This window comes from Tinamus guttatus, unplaced genomic scaffold (genome assembly GCF_059628265.1).
Source record: "Tinamus guttatus ecotype Peru unplaced genomic scaffold, ASM5962826v1 Tinamus_guttatus_pri_ptg000503l, whole genome shotgun sequence".
In the NCBI taxonomy this organism is placed as follows: domain Eukaryota; kingdom Metazoa; phylum Chordata; class Aves; order Tinamiformes; family Tinamidae; genus Tinamus; species Tinamus guttatus.
Genome location: NW_028289037.1, coordinates 3567494 through 3583977, shown reverse-complemented (window position 1 = coordinate 3583977; position 16484 = coordinate 3567494). Strand labels below are relative to the sequence as shown.

At 37.7% G+C, this 16484-nt stretch overlaps 1 protein-coding gene across 1 annotated transcript in view; it reads left to right on the top strand.

Annotated features, from left to right (window-relative positions):
- Positions 1-16484, top strand: part of THSD7A (thrombospondin type 1 domain containing 7A) — a 169434-nt gene that overhangs the window by 125838 nt on the left and 27112 nt on the right. Inside the window, exons 13-15 of the mRNA XM_088533515.1 lie at positions 2355-2549; positions 5289-5552; positions 14353-14531. Of these exons, the coding sequence (XP_088389641.1) occupies positions 2355-2549; positions 5289-5552; positions 14353-14531 (638 nt within the window). The remainder of the gene's footprint in view (positions 1-2354; positions 2550-5288; positions 5553-14352; positions 14532-16484) is intronic.

The window sequence follows — 16484 nt, the reverse complement described above, 5'->3', positions numbered from 1 at the left end:
AAGATCTGGATATGAATACTGGTTTTAGAAAAACTCAGTTTAGCTAGAAAGTATATTCTCCCATGGACAATGTTTATAGCCTATCAAAAGACTAGACAGATACCAGTCTCTGAAAAGCAGTATCTAAAATGGGTATTAAACTTTCAGAGGTGGTTATTAAAAGTTATTGGGTTAATCTGTGGGCAATCATTTAGCCCTTGACCTTTTTCACTGCTAAAAATGGTGGCCTGTATCTCTGTGGCAGCCCACTTAATACAATTAGTCTTACTGAGGCTTGTGCATGCCAAGGTCAACCTCAAGACAGAGGGTTTCAGTTTGACCTCTGTGGATTTGAACATAGCGGAGCTTGTCTGAAATGTGTTTTTATCTCATGGCACATATGATGCACATTATTAGCAGGAAGGAATCTCTCAGAAGAATGAAAAGCCATAGCCTAGGCTTGAGCTTGAAGATACTGGTTTGACTTGTATTTTTACATAATATTTAGACAAGTATAGAAGTCCTACAGTAGGTACAGTTAACACGTTATTAAAATAACTGTAGAGATTTTCAGATTGTCAGGTTTTCCCCATTGAATCACTGTAATTGTATCTGAAGAAAGGTGTTTGCTCCCCATAGAAAACGCACCAAAATAATAGGATTTTATAGAATAATTGCATTAGACAATGTACAGCTGGTCAGTCCACCAGTAAGCTCAACTAGATGCAGTACTGAGCCTATTATAAACAGCGCTGGCAGCCCTACTCCAAAGGGCAGTCAAGGATCACAGAAGTTGTTTGCTTAGTGTCTTTGGAAAAACAAAAACCCCTCCTATTCAGTATGTTCTATCACAGACCCAGGGCAAAACAAATCATGTAGGGCCTTTGGATATGGATAAGTAGGCAAACAGAATTGAAAAAGAACATACAGAACATACAGTCTGGATCGTACAGTTCAGCTTGCTACAGTCATCATGAAGTAGAGATTTAGCCTAGAACTGTCAGAAGAAAAAGACTTTAAAAAAAAAAAAATCTTTCCTCACATCCTCACATATTCTTCCTTTTTTCACCCTTCTTTACAGGCAGTTTTCTGCTTTATTTTGAAACTTTGCATTTAAACACATTTTTTATCCAACAGTTGAACCTGACTATGCCGTAATATTTGAGTTAGTAATATATTTTTTTTCAATTCACATGCCAATAAAACAATTATTGTCAGTACAATAAAAGTACTAGGTTTAAATTATGGAGTAGAGCATAATATAAAACATGAGATTCCCCCAGGTGTAGAGAATGAAATATTGTGTTTGGATGCAATATTACTGCAACAATTGGAGATCCAAATTACTTTCACAGTCGTTATGAGATATGGCACATAGGGTGTGCTGGCAGACACTGAGAAGCATAAATACTATTCCACTGTATAAAAAATACAACTAGAAGTTTCCAATCTTGTTACTGCATAATAAGTTCTTAGCTGTTTTGGGCTAGGAAATAAAGTGAGATTTACTGAGGTGTGTGATTTTTATACATTGAGACAATGTATTAAAAAAAAAAAAGGAAACTTATCCAGGAGGTACAATAATAGAGCTGTTAAAACTGTGCTGCTTGATGTGAATGAAACAGCCCTATTTGCTGTAATAACTGAGGATGTTCCACCAACTTTTTCTTCTGACATTTAAAGTTTTCTTAAGAAACCTTTTTTATTTCTTCTTATAAGTAGGAAGCTTTTGTTTGGGACATGGATATTCTGTTATAAACAGCAGTGCCCCCATTGGTCGATACTGCACCCTGGCAAACATGCTTTGCTCTTCAATCAAGACTAAAAATTTAGGACTAAGAATTGCTGAAGAGTGTCAGAGAGCAAGACTGCTGTGAGGACTTATGCAGTCTGTGATATCCAGAACTCAGATGTGTTTCTAAATTTTATGTCTGTCCCTTCTCTAAAATCTATGCTACTGATACGCATTTTTAGCTTTATGGCTTATGCACTCTTCAGTACTTAAAATAGTCTGTAATGTCTGAGTCGTCTCTGTAGTAAGAATGAGAGTATGGAAAGTGGTATGCTGTAGTAGGTATGAATAACACTGTGCAACCCCATATGATATTTGCAGTTGTCTTTAAGGTTTTTGGTCCTGCTAAGTATTGATAAAGAACTAGTAATTTAAACATAAACTCAAATAGTCACTCAGAATTTTTTGCTTGTATTCATTCAAATGTAAAAGACAAATGATTGCAGGTGGTAACTTGTTGTATCACACAGGTATTCTGGCCTTTCGGTGCAATTTTAGTGGTAGAAGATTGTTTGATTTACTAAAAAGAATAGTAACGTTCATGAAACTCACTGAATTTAACTCTGTCCTTTTTTGCTTCCAGCAATTACTTGTCGCAGACAGGATGGAGGACAGGCTGACATCAGTGAGTGCCTTAAATATGCTGGCCCACTCCCGTCCTTAACACAGACATGCCAGATTCCTTGCCAAGATGATTGTCAGTTTACAAATTGGTCAAAGTTTTCTTCCTGTAATGGGGACTGTGGAGGAGTCAGGACCAGAAAACGCACCCTTGTTGGTAAGAATAACAAGAAAAATGATTTATTTTTTTCAGTGTTTATCTTCAAATGATATATATTCTTCAAAAACATATTTTTTTTGCCTTTATTTATCTAATAATCTGCAGGCAGGTCTTGTGACCTTGTGAACAGTACAGGAAATATAATTCTCAGACACCAGCTTGATGGTGTAAAACGTCACCCTCCCATGTGACATGGATAGCAAGTTATGCCAGGAAATCCAGAACAATTTTGTCTTGTTCTGGAGAAGGCGGTCTCTTGAAATTTGCCACGTCACTCTTAAAAATCAGTTTCAATCACAAACAAATTTTAATTTAAATTTAATTATGTCAAGATGAGAAACTAGGTTCTAGATTTGGAGAACAGATAATGAAAAACAAAGCAGTGACAGCACCTATGGGCTAGGTGGACTTTGCTTGATTTGTATGCATTTTCTCAGGTAGGAATTTAGGGGATGAGTTTGCAATTTGATTTCTTGGTGATTCCAGAGACAAGCTACACCTTACTGGTGTTCTTTCACCGCATTGAACTCTTCTTTGAGGGAAAAAGCTCCACATTCACTAGGATGCCGTTGTGGGCTTTGTGTAATGAAGAGCTTTATAATTAATTTAATTAGAATGTCAATTTGCTAATGAAGAATCGATTGTATGCAGAGATGCTTTAAGAGAACAACTTGTCATTGACCAGGCATTGGAGGCACCTCACTCCTCAGAAAGCCATTCATAAAATTCAGATGCTTATTCCTAAAAAACAAAGCAGTAACAATTTCTGACTTAAGCTTCTGTTGACCCACTTATTGCCTGTTACATACTTCTATATTACACAATACAATATATTATGAATATATAGTAGAAGCAAATTGCGCTGGAGTTGCATCCCAATTATGGCTCTTCCTTACAGAAGCCTAAGAGAAATTCAGTGGGGGTCTTTCATCTCCTCTCTCCTGATTTCATGATTGCATGAACACAGTTCATAATCCTTTGACTGTGGAAACACAGAGGTCACATATATTGTCAATATTGTCTGGAATAGACATATGAAGTAAACTATTTTGGTGTATCTTTGTCCTTGGTGTACTACCAGGTTTTGGTTTCTGTTTACTTTGCCTTTTCTTTTTATTCTGGGTGATAATTGGGAGAAAATATCTTGTTGAAATTCCCCTGGAGCTTCTAATAGGATATAGGAATTTGCAAACCCTGGCAATTTACAAGGAATTTTGCAAACCTTGGAGGAAAAAAAAAAAAAAAAAAAGGATTTGCATTTCTCCATTTGGAAATACATTATTTCTCCAACTCTTTTTATTTTAATCTGCCTCTTTTATTTCCTTTGCATAGAAGGAGAGGGATAAGACACACTTCACTCCTAAATTGCAAGTAAAACTTTAAGAGTGAGTGTTGGCCTCCACCACAGCGTTTTTTGCCAGTTCACTAAGTGGGGGCCCAGCAATATAATTGGGATCCGTGCAATGGGACACAGGCCATCTCCCCTGCACCATTCCCTTGTAAATCAGATCCCGGGACACTGAATAATTCCTAATCTTCAGGCAGGCTCACTGCAGCTGCTTTGTAACACCATTGAACATGCTGCCAGATTTGCTTCCATGGGGAAAAAAAAAATCCCTAAATAACATTTTTTGCTTGTTTGCTTTATAAACAAAGCAAGAAGAGTCTTGTCTCTTACCACCATGTTAGCGCTTTGAGGCGCTGCCCTGGGCTGAGCTAAGCTGCCCTGTCAAACCTGTTAAGACTCAGGTTTTGCCTCTGGTGTGTCCTGGGTTGCGTGGTGTTATCCAGGCTAATGTACAAAGCCAACAGGGGAGAGTTCATAAACGTTTCTGATGAGATGAGGAGTGAGAGAGGTGAACTGTTAGTATGCAGTTGTGTTACCAAGGAAGAGAAGCTTTTCCTTGTGAGGTACCTGCTTCTAGTTTTAAAAAAGACAGTCCATAACAATATAAGCGTAAAGTACTGTAAAGTCATATTTGGTTTTGAAAAGCACAAGTAGGGCAGAATATTAATTTATAGTCTTATCAGAGTAATGGACATTTTTAAAACTACTCTTGCAAAGACTCCTATGATAGTAGATGAGTTGTCCAATAGGGAAATACACCTAGGATGGAAACTAGAGCACATGGTACTGAAGAGGAAATCCTTGGTGGGTGGGAGGTGAATGGTCTCTGGTCGGAGAAGGAAAACAAGTTGCGAGAAGATACTTGAAAAGAAACAAAAATTTACTGGAGAGGCTTATTCCATTAGAATAATGGTAATTATTAGCAAATGGTACAATAGCAGCTAGTGAAATTAAAGGATTTTGCCTTTTGAAATGAATGCACTAATATAACAAAGGTGAGAAAGATGTATCCATATAATGTGAGAGACATTATTTTGTGGACTGTTTTTACACTGGTGATGAAATAAAGAGTAAAGAATATATATTTTAATTGCTAAAATTTTCAAACTGGACTCGCTACGATCTTTTATCTGAATTAAGCAGAAATATATGACTTTATGCTAAAAGATACTGCCTTTGTGAAAACTGTGGGCATTCATTACCTTAGAAATTCAAGTTATTAACCTAGCTGATTGAATAAAGGTTAGTGTAGGCATATGCAAACTTTGGCCTTAGCTTTGGGTTCTTTGGAGGTTTTATCTTGAAAATACAGGTGGCCAAATGAATTGTGGCAGGGGAATGTAATCTAAGGCAAACTTTCTCAGATTCTAAGTCTCTCTTCATTCTAGGAAAAAGTAAGAAAAAGGATAAATGCAGAAATTCTCAGCTGTATCCTCTGATTGAGAATCAGTTTTGCCCCTGTGACAAATACAGCGCTCAGCCCGTGGGAAACTGGTCCGACTGCATATTACCAGAGGGCAAAGTGGAAGTATTGCTGGGAATGAAGGTAGCAGGAGACATTAAGGAATGTGGACAAGGCTACCGTTACCAGGCCATGGCATGCTACGATCAGAACAGCCGGCTTGTGGAAACGTCTCGATGCAACAGTCACGGTATTTAGAAACCTCTTTTCTTTCATCTCCTTACTAATCTGCATCATTTCATCTGACATAATATCCATACAGGAAGAAATAGCAAATTAATATATATTACTTAGGCTTCTGTTATCCCAAGATACCTTCAAACCCAGCATATGTTTTATACACTTCTAAAAAGTAAGATTCTTCAGATATCCAAAGTAAAGTTTCTTTTTACTGTTTGAGACCATGCAATATTTAAAAGTAAAATGATGGTAAATTAGCAGCAAGGCATTTTATTAGATAAGAGGCAAATCTTCTCATTTTTCCTGTTAGTTGCACCTGTGTATTGGAGAGTAAACCTAATGAGGATGGTCAAAGCCTCAAAAAACAGAAAGTGACGGCACAGGCTACTGCAGCCTTTGGCAAAGGCTGAAACTATTTCCTTGAAATGCAGTCTTCAGGTAGCTGTAATCTCTGTAAATAGCCTTATCTTCACTCTTATCTTTACCCTGCCCTCTTCAGCACTTTAATAGATATGTATTGATCTGAGTTCAATGGCTCACAGCACTTTTCTGTCCAGGTGTAATTCTCAGTGTCAGGGGTATTGGTAGGCTGTGGAGAGACTTAGCATTCTGTGTATTCACATTGCTCCTGGAGGGGACAATTCTCTCCATAAATGTTCTCCTTCCTAAAATAGATGCATCTGTGGTGTTAGGGAACTGGAAGTTCCTGGCTTCGGTGAACTTCCCACTTCACTCAAACTTCTTGATGCCAAGGAGAGGTAAGATGTAATTAACATGCATCAAGAAATGGTAGTTTTGAGATGCCTGTCTCTTCCAGGCACCAAAACACGCTGCAGAGGGCTGCCTAGTTATTTTTAAGATGTTAAGAAACCAGGTTCTCCCCATGCATCCTTGATTTGGTTTCTTTCTGCAGCACACACAATGTTTATAGAAATAAATAAATAAGGAATCATATGGCAAAGTATCAGAGAAATAAAAAAGCAATAAAAATGAAAAAAAAAGCTTCTCATCTGTCTTTTTTTTATCTTGTTACAACTCTTGACGATTGTTATGCCAGAAGTAATTTCCAGTCTAATGGAGCAGCAGTGAATGTCCCCTGCACTCACAGTGACCACAGTGAATAATAACTCGATGCAAAGCTACTCAGAGAATATTGCCATTACACCTACTATGCCAAAAGCTACCATTTCTGTGGCAGTGGCCCTAGTGGCTCTAGAGACCATCTTCCCAAAATGGAACATAGAATTGCTCTGGTCTGTTTCTTCTTTCCATGGTTTCAGCTCAATTTTCTCACTGATTTGAGATCTCTTTTACTCTCTTTGAATAATGGAAATTTTTATGAGCCATTACTACATTTTTTTTCTTTGGTTGGAAAGCCTCAACCCTTTTGATTTTTATTTATTTATTTATTTCTCTTCCTGTAAGCGAGTTTATTAAAGTTTCTGGTTCTTTGATTTTTGCCTCCCTCTTCCCCCTCATTTTATTACATTTTTTTGGTAGTGAAGTGCATGAGGCATCTTAGTGTGTTTTCCTCATCTGTCCCACTTGAGAGAGTATTTTTATCTTGGTCCAGGCATTGGCAGATGAGCCTTGGAACTGCAGTAGAACTAATCGTGCTTTCCTCGTGCACCCTAGAATTGTTTGATAGGAATGTCAAGTATACAGAAAATCTGATATCTAATCTGACTTTGATGCTAAAGAATATGTCACCAAAGTTTTGGTTTCCTTTTCACTAGCTCTTCTACAGCAAGCATCTATTATTGATAAGTTTTGTACACAAACACAGATAATTTTTACTGCTCACCTGATTTGTTGTATACCTTCAGCATTAAAATTTTCCATGTTTAGCATACTTTTGCATTTACAAAGGGACTATAACAGATGAATTAGATGTTTCAGTCTGATCTGAGTATATGCTTGCTGCCTTTTCTGAATATCTCCTCTGTATTCATGCATTACATTCCAATGATTTGTTTTATTTTGCTCTATATGCATTAGCTGTTGTTTTGCTAGTTCGATCTTATTTTATATCTTGCTAGTATTTATGATGTTTTTGTTGTTGTCTTCATGCCTTTTTTTATATGGCACTTTATAGTTTGGCATCGTCTCTGGGTTTCACTGTGCTGTGTACTTTTGTCTTTAAGAGCAAACATAAAAGCTATATGATGCCCAATCAACATGGGAGTTGTGCAGCATCCCAATAGTTACCCCACTTGCTAGCAAATAAAAGTGCCTTGGAGCTTGCCATCAATCTCCTTTTAGCTTTTCAAGTTGAGCCTGACAGGACTCATAATTCAAGCCTTCTTGGGATATTCTTGTAGATTTTAACTGGGTTACTTTTTTCCCTATAGAAATGACAGCATTGACTTTTCACTAATTTTTGTAACCAATCCAAAGAAAAAGAGCCAGTTTAGTCTCCTACTTGATGTGCTTTCTTCAGAAATTGGTTTTACTGATAATTCTTGAATCTGCTATTTCTTTTTCAAGTACTACAATTATATTGCAATTTTTATGAGATATAATTGCAAACTGCGCAAATGGCAATATTGTGCAAATTAACTTTGACTAAGTTATGCCGTGTCAAGGTCACTATTTAAGGAAGACGTATCCTCTGTGTGTGCTCAACTTTTGCTTGAATTTTCATTCTCATGGCACTATAAAATCTTGAGATATGACATGGGGATAATTGTACTTCTTCAGCTGTGATAATATCCTCTAGATTTGACAACAGGAACAAACCAGAGAACCACTAATGTTAATATTGAGCATTGATCAGCATTGATCGTGAAATTATGTAATATACAAAAATGCTACAGAAAAATCAGATTGTGAGACCATCAACAATTTTATGTAAGTATTATCACGAACATTTATGAGGATATGACTAGGTCTGTGTTGGAAGTTCTGCAGTTTTGAGTGGGAGGAATCAGAAGGCGGATCTGCTCTGCAATGCCAAAACATTCTTAGCTGTTTGTTTTGTGAAAATTTATGTGTTTATAATCACAAGTCAGTAGATTTTCCCAGGAAAGAACGAAGGAAACAGAACAAGAGAATGAATACTTCAGAAGTATTAATACAGAATTATTCAGAAGAATTCAGAAACTCTTTTAACTGCTAGACATATCTCATTTTCAGTTGATGCAGGAAGAGTTGACCAACATTTTCACAGGCCCTGAGGAACTAAGAGAATGGGTGCAACACAAAGCAAACTCCTAAATTAGTAGATCCGTAAAAAGATTCCTGAGATACACTTTGAAATTCTGGAAGCAGTGTAACCCAATATGACCCAATATAAATAGGTTTCGAAAACCTGGGAGTGGGCAGTAACTCTGAAGCAAGATGAGGCAAAACACTGCAAATTTAAGAAATGTATTGAAGAAAAATACTATAGTGGTAGATTCCTTCCAAACAAGGTCCTTAGCTTTTTGTTGCTTAACAAGTACTTTAAAAGAATCCCAAACTTGCAGCTCAAAATAGAGCTAAGTTTCAGCTGCAGAGTGAATCTACAGAGTGACTTCTTGCCTTGCCTCGCCTTGCCCCTCCTTTTCCCTGTTTTCAGTATTCTATATGCCTAATATTTTCGCTTCTCATTTCAATATGAAATACTAGTTTTGAATTCAAACTAAATCTAGTGATAAAGGTATTGTCACCATCCAGCAGCTATTTGAAAGATTCTGTTTTTGTTATTTTTCATGCACACCAGTTCTGTGGTGCACGGACAGGGGCTAACAGCTGATACTCTTGTCAGCAGATGTGGCTATGCCAGCTACAAGGTTAAGTGACCTGATTTTTAACTGTGTGCCACAAATGGAAGACACGTGAATTGCTTTTTTTCCTGTTTTCATCTCTGTTTCAGTACTATGTAGGTGGTTTTACTGATGAAAGACAAAAGCCTCTTTTTTTTTTCCCATTAGAAAAGCAGGCATTGTTTTTATAACATTATCCCTGCCCTCGCTGTTATATGTGGGTAATGACACGTGTCTGTCAACAATCTGTTTTAGCATTGTTGTTTAAAAAAACTGAAATACAGAGTTTCTTCAGGTTCACCTTGTCTTGGAACCTTCATGACAAAAAAATCAAAAGCAGGCCACTGTCACGCGTGACATTTTATTTACAATATTCCAAGATTTAGGTTATATAGCAATTTTGACCCACATAAGTGAAGAGGTGGTTATGTGTGTGTGTTTTGGTGTGTATGTGTGGCTGGGGGGAGGGAGGGAGCTATGGAAGGCAAATATAGAAGCATGGCAGACAGATGTAACATTTTTATATAGGTCGTATTGCCCTTCTTAATTCATGTGAGTTTACTGTAAGACCTTAGGCACAGTAACCAGTCCAGGATAGTTTGTCTGCTGCCTTATTAGTGTGAGATTATTTCCCCCTTTAGCATTAATTAAATGAGATGCATTGATTTGTGCTGACTCCACAAAGCTCTCCATGGCTGCCAGGCTTATGCGGGGGATTAGCGAGGAGTATCTGCGTACCAGTGAATACTTCTACAACAGCAGCTGCAGTATCTATGTGAATCAAGGAATTCTGTATTTAATTGCTTATGTTATAGGTTAGGTTATAAAAGCATCTGCACGGTCTAAGATGTCAGTTAAAACGTGCTGTGTTCACTTTTGGTGGCACTTTTAAAAATCCTTTTCATTTTCAGTATTCTAACCTAAAGCAATGCAAGTCTATCAATACAAATAATAGAGCGTCAAAATTAAATTGAGACTTTCTGTGAAGTATAGGTTCTAAAATAAATATATTTTCCAAAGGCCTTCGAGTTGATGAATGCCTTTGTTATGGCTGACATCCTCTTGACAGAGCAGATCTGGTGGTGCCAAAATGCAGAGGCTTATTCTAGTACCAGTGATCAAGCATAACAGCGTATTTCCAAGGGAAAATCAAGTATGAAATTCTGCATATTAAAATGTCTTAGAAAGGATGCAAGATACAAAACAGCAAATTATTCTAATAGTAATAATAATTGGGAAGCTAAATCTATTACCATACTGGATTAGATGTCAGAATGCTTTATGTTCAGAAATAGGCACAAAGTTTATATTTCTTCGGGAAAAAAAATGCCTTAAAGAACACAAGCCATTCTGACATTGCAATTTCTTTGAAAAGTAGCAGCACACTTCACTCAATTCTGTCACTCTTAAAGAAAAGACAGGTCACATAAACACTTTTTAAGATGCTATTTGTGTTTATACTCTAAAACTCAACTAGTGGGTCTGTTCTTGCACATTGTAGGTATAGCTTTTTTGGGAAAAAAAAAAAAGGAATCTTACATCCAATTACTTATATCTTTACCTGTTCTTCACTAGACAATGGTTAAGTCCTTTGAGTCCTCCATTATAAATTACCCATCCCATCTGTTAATGAGGTTCTAGTAGCCCAGACTTTACAGCCAATTAGTGGTGGGACAATAAAGCTTTCCCTTTCAATACTGAGTTCAGTTCACATGCTTTGTGGCTGAAAGCCATTTGATAAATTGTACTTCAGCAATAAAACTCTAAGGATATTGTAGCCATAGTAGAAAACTGCCCATTTCCCCAGCCTGTGGAGTTTGGCTGACAGGAGGTGGAATAAGCAAGGAATCTGCCTGCACTGGGAAAAGGAATGAGCCTTAGGAGAGAACCATCTCTTTCCACTACCCTTCTGGGTTGTGCGGGGAGGATGCCGTGTCCCGGAATATCCCAGGGTCCCCTCTCTTTGGAGCCCTCTCTGTATGAGTGTGATGTTACTGTGTGATACTCCAGCACTGGAGCCCCTCTTTAGGCTGGAGGTTATGTGGGGACGTGCTGACTGCTGCTTTGAGCTTTGCAGTTTCTAACACGAGGGACACCCTTTCATAGATGATTAGATCAGAAGTGGAAACACGATGGAAAACTGGAAGAAAGGCTCATTCACATGTTGTTCATGTCAGAAACTATGTACCTACATCACCAAACCTGTCTGCGTGTAAGTTTTCTATGTGAAAATTATTTATCACAATTTATTCTCTTCTCACTTACTAAAATGTTTACAGCATTGACAAAAATTGCAAATATAAGCACCTGAAGTATAACAAAAAATTTAAAAAGCAAAAAAAAAAGGGGTATAAATTTTTCCAACTTTCATTACTCTTGAAAAATGATTACTGTGGACATCTGGCAATTATCATCCTTAATCATCCTAAAAACATATGTTGACATCAGGCTTGCAGAAGCATGTATGAGGTGATGACATCCTTCAGAGAATCATTTTCTGAAAAGTGGCATTAGAAGAGCAGTAAATTGACTGGAATGAGTATTTTACAACAGGTAATTTATTTAATTCAGCCTTCTCTTAGCCAGAGAAATATCTGCTAGCAATTTGAAGGCTGCTTCTGCTTGCATTCCAGGGGAGCCCAGTGGCATAGCTAAACACTAAATTAGCTGTGGAGCGAAGCTGAAATAGTGAGACTGCCGAGGGGCAGAAAAGATGCCAAAGAACAAATATGCCAAAAGCATTTCACTCAGCTGTAACTGGGGACTTGTCATTTTCATTCTGTGTATTAATTGCTTACAGAATCCCACTCAGATCACAGTCTTTTTATTTATTTCCTTGGTCTCTTCATTCTGTTTCCTGCTTGGTCAGGAGATACCTGAGTTTGTCTTTAGGACTTGGTGTTCTGTTTGTGCATTGTGAAGATACTGCTTTTGGCAGGATTTGCTTTTTTCCTCTTTGTTGTCTTTGCCTATGAAATATGTATCTCTGCAGTTCTCTTGACTCTGTTCTGGGCCATTTGTTTTCCTCTTCTCTCCCCCTGTCTATTTTCTTCTTTTCTCAATTCCCCGTCAGTACCTCTTTTGTCTTGGGTTCCCTCTGTGGTTTCCACTTTTGTCTGCTTGCCATGAAAAGTAACTTCACTCATTTCTTTTTCTCTCTGTTCTGTTTGAACACTTGGAACGTGAGAAACTCTCTTCTAGATTCCTGTTTTTTCTGTTCATGCTCTTGATCTAATTTTCATTCAGCATTGTGCTAGTGATTAGGACCTTTTTCATCCTTATCTTTCATCTCCCTTCATAATAAATATTTTATTCTGTGCTATCTAAAAATGTTCACACCTTTCCACATTTTAAACGTTTCCACACCTTTTCCACAATTCCAAACCTTTCCGCGTTTTAAAATTTCTTTTCAATACTGATTGACTCCATTCTTGTTCCCTGTCTTCGTGTGTCTTTTCCGTTCTTGCTGTCCATGCAGCAGCGCTTTTTTACTTGTGGAGTTTTGGGTGCTAATGCCAAATTTTCTGAGGAAATAAAAATGAGGGAGCAGAGAACCTCACAGGCCAGATGATACCCAGCAAGAAAGCATAGGAAAGGCAGAGGAGAATATGCCTTTGAGATAAAATAAGACAAAGTTAAAATAGCTCAGGTGTTTATAGAAGATCCTTAAAATAAAGTCTTCCTGAATTAGCTTCCACTGATTGAACTTATCTAATTAAAGGTGTACAATTAATTTAGAGCAATGTGAATTTGTTCCTACCAGGTATTAATTACGGAGGCAGAAAATTAATAAATACTAAATGACATTACTGCATTAAAATAGTAAGTTTCTCCAGCAGAAAGCTATTTAGAAGTTGTGTTACAAAGAAGTGCAGATGTGAAACATATTCATAAAAAGCTGTAAAATCTATATGTAAGTTAAAAATATAAAGCTGTTAATGTCAGAGCTGAGGAAAAATGACAGTGATTGCTTTAAACATGCAGTGACTAAGAAAAAAGAAGTTGTGGTACATAGGAAGCACATTTGAAACCATAAAACCAACATTCATTTGAAAAGGATCGTAGCCACGTATTAGAATGGTATTCCTCGAGTGTTTTAATTCACTGCTTATGTGCACTGAAGTTTTTTTGCCTTTGAAGTCAACATTTAGCAATACTTACCACAAAATATTTTATGACTCTGACAAGCTATAATTTCTTTATCTCCTTTAATGGAAGGGAAAGGGAGAGGAGAATTCATGTAGGTTTAGTCGTAGAAAAAAATGTGGCAAAGGCAGGCTTTTTATTTGACATTTTATAGCTTCTGCCTTAAATATTGACATACATGACACACATTGTAAAGCTATGGCATATGTCGCTTTTGAAAGAAAGACATTTTCACTTATTCAGTGAATTGAAGCTTCATGTTACTCCCTGCAGACCATGTCCTACCCCTTTCCAACCTCTCAGGACCCATGACTTATCCAAACGAAACATCTGCTTTTCCATTCAGGGCAATTATTCAGTGTGCGGCTGAGGGCAGATGGTGGTTAATCGGCAGATCATTAATGTGGCAAACCGCGCTCTCTTTCTAGCCTCTGAAAGGTCACAAGGTGTTAAGTTCCCTCATTCCAGCCCGATAAGAAGCGTCGCTTTTGATTCTGATAGATTTTTGATATATAACTGCAGTTGACTTGCTTGAAAAAATTATGGAGGGGCTTTTAATTAAATCTCTTTCTTTCACAAAAAAAAAAAATGTTTGTACAGCATAAGAGTGTTGTGACAAGGGATGGGTTAGTGTCAATTGCATTCTAGCTGTCAGAAAGTTGGGATGAGGAAATCTGGCGAGTGTGAATCCTAATCAGATAATACTGAGGATGCTCAGCTGTTACTCTAACACAGTCTCCAGTTATCTGTGTCAGTTCTCTGCAGAATTTAATTTAGCCCTAATGATGAAGAAATCTCTCTATTCACACAGTCCTGTCAAGTCAAACTTTGGGCAACCTAAATGAAGTAGACGAGGGCTTCGGGGAGAAGTGGCAGTGACATGCTGAAGTGATTTCCCTTTCTTCCCCGTTCACTCAGGTTATATTGAGGAAGCTTGTATTATTCCGTGTCCCTCGGACTGCAAGCTCAGCGAATGGTCCAACTGGTCTCGCTGTAGTAAATCCTGCGGGAGTGGCGTCAAGGTTCGCTCTAAATGGCTCCGTGAAAAACCCTACAATGGTGGAAGACCCTGTCCTAAGCTAGATCATGTCAATCAGGTAATTTTGTTTTTATTTATGTTATTGATAGAGCTTTTTCCACATCTCAAATAACTTAACTTTAACTGTATTGCTTCATGATACAGAAAATGGGCATAAAGGGAAGAGGTTGAGGGATGAGGAGTATATGTCAGCTTAAAATTCTTCAATCAATCAATGTAGGATCTGCCTACATTACTTGATAATCTATAGGACTGTAGCACGTTGTCTGAATTGTAAATTGAACAGAATAACGCAATCTTACCTAGGTCTGTGAAGACCATATGTTTCTGAAGAGCTTCTCCTATTCATGAGTAGAATGTGTCTTGTTATAGATGCCCAAATTGTAAGATTCAGTCTCATTCCCCCGGCGACTTTACCTCATAAAACAGGCGCGTCCCAGCGCACTCCTGGCTGGGCTGGCAGCACCAGCACTCTGCATTTTAGATGTAACAAGCTTCAGGGTGCACCAAGTCCTTGCAAGTGTCGGTACCAGACCCTCTCTTAGAGCCAAAAAATGCAGCCCAAATTGTCTTGCCAACAAACTAGAGACTGGATGCAAAGGCACAACTCAGAAAAGAAGAAACCTCTCAGTAAAGAAGTTTAAGCAATGACTTACGTGCTTCCTTGTGTCCCAGGCCTGTCCATAGCCTTTCAGTTTCCTTGGAGAGTTCCTAAAAGGAAAACCCACCTTTTCAATTAACTTATGTTCTCCAGAGCTGATTTATATTCATATTACTGTGGAATTTAATTCACTCTGCAGAGGCACGTTACACAACCACATAGTCTTCTCTGTAAATATTCAAAGATGGGGAAAAAAAGAGCTGTCAGTTTACATTTGAATAAAATGCATGTACTTAATATTATCCTATTGACATTTTGCTAGCACGGAGTGAAATAGCTTGTTGATCTAATTTTCTGCTTTAGGCAATGTAATTAGTTCTAATTTAGAAAATAATAAGTGTTAAACTACAGCTAATAAACTAAGTTTGTAATCTACTTTAGCAAAATGCAAGCTAGAAAGAAGGTTGTTGGATTTGGGTCAGCATGTAAAACTGGTTTAAATTAGGAGGCATGTGTTTCAACAGGAACAAATTATAGCTTAAACATTTTTTTTCCTTCTTTAGTATCCATGTGGTACATAATCGCCTCTTTTTTTCTGCAGCGAAGGTGTTTTCACTGGGCTTCTCCTGGCCTCTTATGTGCAGTACCATTGCCCTCTACTGGTACTTCGACTAGAGCTTGATTTGGTAGTGTGTTATATAGCCCTTGCCTAATACAAGAGTAAAAATCAAATCAAATCATCATCAAATGTGTAATTTATTTCATAAAGGAAATTGAAATGTAGGACTTTAGGAGAAGGGGCCGTCCAAATCAGATAGAAATGTATATTAAAAAAAAAAAGAGGCTTTATCTTATAATCTTAAATGCGCCCACTGTGAATTCTTAAATTAAGAAATCTAACAGATCTCCTCTGAGACAGTGACCAAGGAGTTGTGGATTAACTAATTGTCTAAATCTGATCCACCATTCATTCAACTGGAAAACTAGTCATTACTGACACTTCAGAATATTTATTTCAGCTAACAAATGTGACTAGTTTTAATTCTTTATTTAATACCTCTGTACATATAATATATGCCTATTTACATACACAGGGATTGTAATGGCTAGACTGGGTCTTTGGTGTCCTCAGATATGTGGGAGATGGTGTAGGGAAGGGCAAAGGGAGAGCTAGAGAAGATGCCCTCTGAGGAAAGACTTCAACATCCTGCACAGCCCTGGAAGGGATGGTGAAGGGATCGTGCCAGCAGTGTGACAACAGTGTGCCAGCATGCACAGAAAAGGCTGCTGCAAAGAAGAGACAATAACCTATTTTCCATGGCCACCATGGATAGGATAAAACAAGGCAGACTTAGACTGCTGCAAGCTGATTTGGTTAAGCCTTAGGAAAACTTTCTAATGGGAAGGACA